Source organism: Molothrus ater, chromosome 3 (assembly GCF_012460135.2).
Source record: "Molothrus ater isolate BHLD 08-10-18 breed brown headed cowbird chromosome 3, BPBGC_Mater_1.1, whole genome shotgun sequence".
Classification (NCBI taxonomy): domain Eukaryota; kingdom Metazoa; phylum Chordata; class Aves; order Passeriformes; family Icteridae; genus Molothrus; species Molothrus ater.
Genome location: NC_050480.2, coordinates 4,822,249 through 4,830,949, shown reverse-complemented (window position 1 = coordinate 4,830,949; position 8,701 = coordinate 4,822,249). Strand labels below are relative to the sequence as shown.

The 8,701-nt window shown below is 54.3% G+C and overlaps 1 protein-coding gene across 1 annotated transcript; it reads right to left on the bottom strand.

The window, feature by feature from the left end:
• Positions 1-163: 163 nt before the first annotated feature.
• On the bottom strand, positions 164-8,483 carry NAPB (NSF attachment protein beta). Its single transcript, XM_036380341.2, has 11 exons — positions 8,308-8,483; positions 6,373-6,452; positions 5,970-6,086; positions 5,177-5,223; positions 5,022-5,099; positions 4,284-4,339; positions 3,971-4,055; positions 3,291-3,395; positions 2,981-3,049; positions 2,720-2,770; positions 164-1,756 (listed from the first exon to the last, which is right to left on the bottom strand). Exons 1-11 carry the CDS (start codon positions 8,403-8,405, stop codon positions 1,652-1,654), a joined length of 891 nt encoding a protein of 296 aa, XP_036236234.1. The 5' UTR covers positions 8,406-8,483; the 3' UTR covers positions 164-1,651.
• Between the last annotated feature and the right edge of the window lie 218 nt (positions 8,484-8,701).

The window sequence follows — 8,701 nt, the reverse complement described above, 5'->3', positions numbered from 1 at the left end:
ATAGCAGAAGGTGTCCCTGGACCAGGATGAGCTTTAAGGTCCCTTCCCACCCACACCATTCCCTGATTCCAAACAGGACCTGAAGGAATCACACCCCCCCAGCCTCCCTCATCCCACCATGCTCCAGCCTGTTGAGTTTTTCAGAAGAACCACTTCTCCCTCCTTCCATCCATGATTTTCACTTTATTCATGTACAGAGTCACACCAAACATGATATTCTTGCTAAGGCCATTTCCTTAAATAAGTTTTCCAAGTAGAGAGTGATGGAGGTGGGGCGGGAATACAGCGGGAGTGGCGGAATTGTCACCTGGGAACCGTCACAATTCACCATGGATACAGCAGAGGACATGCTGGAGCTACTCACACACAACTACCAGGTGTAGGGATGGAGTAACAGCCCTCCTGCTCCTCCTGTCCTACAACACCGACACAGGGAACGGCAACAGAACCGAAAAAACACCGGGAAAAGTGGAGCCTTCCAAGCTGTGCTTCCCCTCATCCCGGCTCTCACAGTGCTGGACGCCTGATAAAGCCATTCCTAAGGGTGGGAATGGATGAATTCTGTGTGCTTCCAAGCCTGGAGCTGGGAGACCCCCCCCCCCCCCCCCCCACTGCCTCCCAACTTATCCATCTGGTTGGGATGTTTGGGATGAACACAAGGACCTGTGGGAAAACACCAAACCAAGGAGAATTTGGCATGGATCGGGATTTTTGGTTTTCAGAACTTTAGAGCCCAACGAGCCAAGCTCTATCCAAAGCCCAGCATTCCAACCTGACTTCTTCCAGAGGAAAGAGGGGCTGGGGCTGCCTGGAGCCTCCAGAGCAGCCCTCAATTAATGACTTCACTCTTCCCAAAGAGTGACAAATTGCACAGGCTCCCGACGCCTCCGACGCATCCTGGAAAAACCAGGCAGCTCAATCCTCTCTCCTTAACCACACACCCATGAATTCCTGCAGGAATTTTTCAACTTTTCCCGAGCAAACTGTGCCCCCCTGCCACCTGAATTCCAGCAAGGCTCCCATGGGATCCACGTCAGAATTTAGGGATTGTGCCCGGCACACGCAGAGGGTGAGGTACAAAAATAGATCCTTCCTCGGGTGGAATTATTTGGAAGTGGAGGGATGGGATGCACCATGAACTAAAGTGGAAAATCAATCCAAGAAAGATGGAAACCAACCAGGACCTAGGGCCGACATGGATCCTAGGCTCCTGGAATGCCTGTGGCGTGGTGGGGGTGTGCGGGATATTCCCAATTCCCAAAGCCTCTGCCTAGCACCATTTCCAGACCCCCAAATCCAAGTGTATCCAACACTTGAGAACGGGAAAACGGGAACACAACGGGCTGGAAGCGCTTATTGGTACTGTGCTGGCCCGGATGGAATATTTACATGCTGGAATCAACGGAACAGCAGGAAAACCGGGAGCTGCGAGTGCAGGCACCGGGATGGGCGGGACCAAACCCGAGGAGGAGAAGGAGGAATTCCGCTCCAAGGGCTTCTCCAGCCTGGCATCCGCCCGGAGCGTCACCACAGAGCGGGGGCTAAAGAAACACAGTGAGCCATGGGAGTGGGAAGCGACGAAAGAAAGCGCGGGATTGGGTCGGGAATTCCCGAAAAGTCCTCGGCTGGAGGCGGGAAGGGCCCGCGGGCGTCACTTGAGGTCGCCGTCGCCCTCGCCCTGGATGGTTTTCTTGATGCGCAGCAGCATCGTGGTGAGCCACTGATCCAGCCGCGAGATGGAGTCGAATTCCTTCACCTGGCACCGGCAAAAACGTGGATCAGGGAGCGGACGGGAAAGGGAACGAGGCGGGAATGCGACAGGGATGGGAGGGGGGGAGTGGCACTCATGGGCTTGTCCTTGGAATAAAGGGAAGGAGGGAAAAGGAGAGAAAACGGAGGGGGGGATGCAAAAAAACAATAAAGGGAAAGGGGGGGGGAAACAAGGGGAAAGGGAGGGAAAAAATAAGTGGAAAAGGGAATAAAGGGAAACAAAGTCAAAGGTGAAACAAGGGCAAAACAAGGGGAAGGGTGGAAAAGGGGAAGAGAGGATAAAGGGGAAGATGAGGAAAAGAGGAAGAGGAGAAAGAGAAAGAGCCAAGGGGAAGGGGGGGCAGGAAATGAGGGGGAAAAAACAAGAAGGAAAAAAACAAGGAGGAAGGGGGGGAAAATGCAAGGGGAAAGTGGGGAAAAACAAGGGAAAGGAAAAACAGTAAGGGGAAAAAGGAAAGGAAAGGAAAGGAAAGGAAAGGAAAGGAAAGGAAAGGAAAGGAAAGGAAAGGAAAGGAAAGGAAAGGAAAGGAAAGGAAAGGAAAGAAGGGGAAAGGGCAGCAGAAAGGAGGAAGGGAAAGAAAGAAAAAGGGAAGGGGCTGAAAAAGAGGAAGGGCAAAAAAAAAAAGAAGTGGGGGGGAAACAATGGAAAGCAGCAGAAGAAAAGGGAATAGAGGGAAAAAAAAGGGGAAAAAAGGAAAAGGCACAGGGCCACAGTCCAGAGAAAAGTCTCTCCAAACCCAACCCGAGCTCTTTAAGCTCCTGTCAAACACCAAGGGAGCTGGCCCAAACCCAGGCAGGATCGGAACTCTCCATGAAAACCCAGGAATGTTACAGGAGGAAGCTGGGACCTTGCTGGAGCAGCTGTCCCCAGCCCCTCTCTGCAGGGCACAGGCATCCCAAAAAAGAGAAGGAAGAAGCAGCATTCTCAAGTGCACCCATGAGTACTCACAGCCTCGGTGTAGGCCTCACTGTTCTGCTCCTCGTGAGCTTCCAGCAGTTTCTGGGAAAACACCAGGAAAAATTAGGGAATGCTCTATTACTGCATGTTCTTGCTCTGGCATCTCATCCCAGGGAACAGAGACCTGTGAAGAGCACCACCACAAACAGGAATCTGGGCCAAACCCAGGGAAAAGTGAGGCTGATGTCCTTTAAAATGCTGGGATAAAGGAGAAAACCCCTGGAAAAGTGGGAAATCCCCCTGGATACTCACTTTCAATAGCTTGCATTCCCGGGAATCTGTGAAAGCCGGGAACATTTCTTCGTATTTCTCCAATGCAAGCTGGAAGAGAGAAGAGATCCCTTCGCACACCATTCCTATTTTTTTTCCCCAGGATTTGCCTTCCCATCCTCAAACTTAGGAAAGTATCCACCAAGAATCCAACGTGACAGTGGCACATCAAGAATTCCAGCCACTGCTGAGGAGGGATCAGGGATTTGGGGGTAATAGCTGTGAGCCCATCAAGCTTCTCCCAGCCGGCTGAGGCTGGTGAGGAGGAATTGGGAATTCTGGGATAACTGACCTTGGCATTCAGCTCATCCACGATGAAGTGGCACAGGGCAGCTTTGAAGAAATATTCTTTGGCGCTGTACTTGAGCAAAGGGTTATCCATCGTGTTTGTTCCCACCTGGACAAAAAAAAAAAAAAACATGGAAAAAAGGGAAAAGAAAGCCTGGATTAAACCGATTCATATTCCACCTGAGACACAGGGCTGGGAAATAAAGGCATGGAAAAAATGTCAAAAAGCTGTTGGAAAGCAGGGAGGTTTTGAACTCATCCCAAGGGAAGTCAGATCCCACCAGGCTGATCCTTGGTTGATGAGGAAATGGAAAAACAAATCCATCTGGGAAAAAGATGCTGCAGGATTAACCCTCTGGATGCACCAAGCAGCACTGTTGGTATTTGCAGGAAAATATCCAACAAAAGACAGAGTTGATAAATCCAGGAGGGAATTTTCTGCCAAAGGGAGTTGAAAATACATTCAAAGGGGAATTTTTATGGATTTCTCCCAACCTTTTCCTGGAAACACTGAAAATCATGGATGTGGCACATAGGGACACTTGGCCATGCGGAGGGAACAGTGGGACTCTGACCTCAGAGAGCTTTTCCAGCCTAAACAATTCCCTGATTCTGGCAGTTTTGCAACCCCTGGGCCCTTTTCCTTGGGAAGAGGTGCAATTCCCATGGGATTTGGCTCCTGACCTGCTCGTAGATCTCGATGGCTTTCTGGTACTGCTCCAGCTGCGCCGCATAGGCCGCCACCTTCAGCAGACACTTGTTGGCTGAGCTGCAACCACATCCCAAAAATCAGGCCCTGAATCCCAGGAATTCACCAGCCCATGCCCCCAGCACCCCTTCCCAGAGAGAGAAGTGGGAACCCACAGCTGGGATTTAGAGGAATTTTCTTGGAACAGCCCAAATTAGAAGTGTGCTGGTTGTGGGAGTGTCTGGGATGGATCCCTGTCCCAGGGAGGGATCCCTGTTCCAGCCCTTCCCACTGATCCCAAGGACTTGCCTGTTGGATTCCTCTCCCTTGTAGTAATCCGCAGCCTGCTCGTAGTGTGCGATGGCCTGGGGACGGAAATGTGGGATCAGTCACCCTGGGATAAAGCAGCCAGGGAACAGCACCAACATTCAGGGAGAGAGATGGGATCCAATGGAGCGGAGCTGAGGAAGGAATCCTTGCCTGGAAAATAACCCCTAAATCTCATCCAGGTTTATCCTGCAAAATTCCAGCAGGAGATCCGCAGCAGGATTCCTGCTCAGGGAGTTTGGAATTGGGAACGAGGGAATCAATGCTGACGTGGGAACTAAAAGTGACTAAAATGGCTCCATGACACTTCCAAAGAGCTTTTCCAGTGGGAAACACCGAGATGGATTCTCTCTGGCGCGTTCGGCCAGTGCTGCTGGCACAGGGACACACCAGAGACTTGGGATTGCTCCATGAAAGCCTCCAGGCTGGGAAAACCACTAACTCCAACTCAGGGCTGGATTGCACCTACCCCAAGAATTCTAGCGCTGGATGGGAGAAGGGAATTGTTGAGCTCAGAGCAAGGAAATCCCAGAGTGGTTTGGGCTGGAAGTGACCTCAACTGTGATCTCCTTCCACTGGGGGGAACGACTTTCACCATCCCAGCCTGCTCCAGCTTGGCCTTGGACACTTCCCGGGATGTGGCAACCACAAGTTTTCCGGGAAAGCCGTGCCAGGGCCGCCGGTGACGTCACTGATGCTGTCACCAACGTGTCCCCTCACCTTCTCGATGTCCACCAGCTCGGCCTCGTAGATCTCAGCGATGGTGATGTGGTGCTTGGCGGCGATGGTGAAACGGCCCTGGGGACGGGAGGGGAGCGGGATGAGGCGCGGCGTTCCCGGGAAGCCGCGCGGCGTTCCCGGGAGCGGGGCCTTACCATGTCCGTGTAGATATCGATGGCTGCGTTTAAGCAGTTGATGGCCTCTGCAGCGTGTGTGAGAGACAACAGCGTCAGCCACCTCCCGTTCCCAAACCCACCCGGCACCTGCTCCAGGGAATAGCTGCCCACAGAGCAGGGCTCTGCAGTGACCTCAGCCCCAGCACCCCCAGCAATTCCCAAAGGGAACAAACACCGGGATGACCCAACCCCGAGTTTGCTGCCTGCATCACCCAATGGAGCAAACTTCAAGGGATCAACTCCAAAACGCTGCTGTTTTCCAGGGAATTTGGGAGTTTCGCCACTCTAAAAGGGTGTTATCCAGCCTGAGTTTGTTCCCATGTGTCCTGGGATAATGCTGGTGGGAGGTGGGGGGTTTGCTTCCAGATCTAGCTAGGGAAAAGTGGATTGGAGACCTTCCCAAAAATCACAGCCCGGTTGAAAGAATCCCAGATCCTTTATTCTCATCCCAACAAAGGCCAGGACTGGGGAAAGCCTCGGGAACATGGCAGGGCTCCTCCTGCAATCCAGCCCAGTGAGTGCCTGAAGCCATTCCTCAGGAAGCCATTCCCTAAAGCCAAGCCAAACCAGGATGGAAGCTGCCAAAAGTCCCAAACACCCTTCAGCATCCCAAATCCCAACAAACACCAAGAGGAGACGCCAGGCTAGCGCTGACCTCCTGCATCATCCCAAAGCACCTTCTGGAAAAGCAGGAATGCGGCTGTCCCAGCAGCGAGCGTTTGGCTCGGAGCAATCCCACATCCCTGGCTGCTGCCGGGTCCCGCTGCCTTACCTTGCGGATCTGCTTTTTTGTAGGCATTCCCAGCATCCACAAAGCTGGTGGCTGAGTCGTGCTTGCTCTGGAGCTGCATGTGCAGCTTGGCTGCCTGGCAAAAGGCATTTCCTGCCGCTGGAAAAGAGGGAATACCCATCCCGTGAATCCCATGAGTGAGCGGGAATGCGCTGCTTCCAGGACCTGGGGAGACTCAGGGATGAGGGCTTCCCAAGCAGGATCACCAGCTGGCATCTTAAAATTCCTCCAAGATCCTTCAGCTCATTCCCTTTGTCCACTCTCCCAGTATTTAAATAGGAATTGCACGGACACAGAGACCATTCCCCATGGAAAAATTCACAGGAAGACGTTTGAGCGGTCTGGGATCACCCACGCCCCCCAGATCCCAGGATTTGGGACTCACCACTCCAGTTTTTGGCGATCTTGAACATGTTGGCAGCCCTGGTGTACATCTCACAGGCCTCCTCCACCCGGGTGTTGCCCCTGGAATGAAGCGGGAATGCTCCTGAGGCCAGGCTGGGAGGGAACGGCTCCAGAGCCAAAACTGGGATTGGGAATTGGGAATCTTGGCCTCTTCAGGCTCTGTGAGGCTGATCCCATCCCTATGTGAGAACACTGAAAGGGGAATGCTGGATTTGGGGGCTCTCCCAGAATTCCAAGATGCCAAAGGTCAGATTCCATTTTTGGAAAGGAAATGCAGATTTTTCATGGAAACTCTGGGGAAAAAATGAAGCTCTGGGGGATCTCCTTGCTCTCCATAACTCCCTGACAGGAGCCAGGTGGGATCAGGCTCTGCTCCCACAGAAAAAAAGGAATCCCAGAATCCTTAAGGTCGGAAAATCCCTCGAGCCCATGAATCCAGCATTCCCCCAAATCCATGTCCCCAGGTGCCACATCCATACTGCTCTTAAATCAACCCCACAACAGGGATTATTCAATATTCTTTTCCATCCCCTGGGAATTCTGGCACTTTTCTCCCCTCACTCTCTCCCTCTGGCAGCCAAGCACGGTCGGTTTGGAAGCACAGGAGGGATTTTTGGATCCCTCCTTGCCCTTGGAAGGCACCTCTGGCATGAGCCAAAGCCAATGGAGGCAGCACCGAGGAATGCTACACTCGGAAAGGCCCCTGGAACAGAGCAGGTCCCAGCCTTTTAATCCCAAAAACTTAGAAATAAAGGAATAACAGCTCTTGTGCAAGGTGATGGAGCAATTCCAGGAAGAGCCCAAGTGGGAAGAAGGCATTTGGCCGGCACTGGGAATCCTGGACATCCCGTTTGCAGGGAAGATGCCAAGAGCCGAGTCACCCCCACCCCCCCCACCTTTCCTTCCTCTTTTTTTCCCTCCATCTGTTTTTAGCCCTGAAAATTAAAAATTCCTCTCTTGAAATCTCTGCCTGTTCCCTCCAAGGATTTTCAGGAATTTGCCACCCGGATTACGCTCCTGGAGCAGGCCCTGACTGATTAATCTGCCGGAGGCCAGAGAGAAATTTCTATTTAAAACTTGTGGATTTTCGGGCGGCCGCAGCCGATTTTTCCGGGCTGATGGATAAAAACCTCCCGGCCTCCACAGAGCATCGCTCCGGGAATGTTCTTTCCTTAAAAAAAAAAAAAACAAAAACGGAAGAAAAGCAGGAGCGAGGTGGCCAAACCACCCCGTTTCCAGGCACACCCCCAGGAACAGCGAGCCCGGAGCAGCCAGGCCCAGGGAAAAGGACGCTCTGCCATTTTCTGGGATAACGCCGGCCGTAGTATTGGGGTTCCGGGGTTCCCTGGGGTTCGGGAGAGCCCATCCGTGCCAGGGCGAGCCCCGGGGATGCCGGGAGATGATTCCCCCCGGGATAAGGCCGGGATGAGCGCGGGGAGGGGACAGGAGCCGCAGAGGCCGAGCGCGCCCGTCACATCCCTGTGACCAGGAATGGCCAGGAGGGGCTGATCCAGGGGAATCCGCGTTTGGATCGGGATGGGAGCGCTCCGTGTGCCCCCCCTCCGTGCTCTGGCAGGGATAAGGAAGACTCTCACCCACACTGGGGGACAGGAGTTGGGAAAAAGGAGGAAGAAGTCGGGAAGGGGAGGATGGAGGAGAAGGGAAAGGGGGGCAGGAAATAGGGAAGGGGGCGGATGTAGGAGATGGGGAAGGAAGGGATGCAGGAGATGGGAGGGGGGCCGGGGGCTCAGGGGGTGATTCAGGAGCTGGGAATGGGGGTGTGAAGGGGGGCAAGAGCTGGAGAGGGGGATCCAGAGCCGGGGAAGGGAGGGGAGATGCAGGAGGTTGGAAGGGGGGAGCAGGAGGTGGGAAGGGGAATGCGGGATCCGGGCGGGGGGGATGCGGGGCCGCTCACCCGAAGAGCCCCCGCAGGAAGGAGTGCGAGCCCTTGACCCGCTTCTCGGCCTCCGCCATGAGCTGCACGGCCTCCCGCTCCTTGCCGGCGCTGTCCATCGCTCCCGCTTTTCCTGCTCTCCTTCCTTCCTCCTCCTCCTCCTCCTCCGCCGCCGCGGCACCGGGAGCGCGCCGGGCGCGTACGCGGGGCGGGGCGCGCGCAGGATGCGGGATGCGGGATCCGGCCGGGATCGGGGATGAGCGGCTCCTCCCGGCGGGTGGGACCCGCGCAGCCGCGGCCCTCGGGCTGTTCCCAAAGCGGGATTCCTTCGGGAGCCAAATCAAAAGATGGCTGTGGGAATGGGAGCGGGATCCCAGCTGGAGGTGGGATCTGTGGCAGCAGATCAGTCCTTATC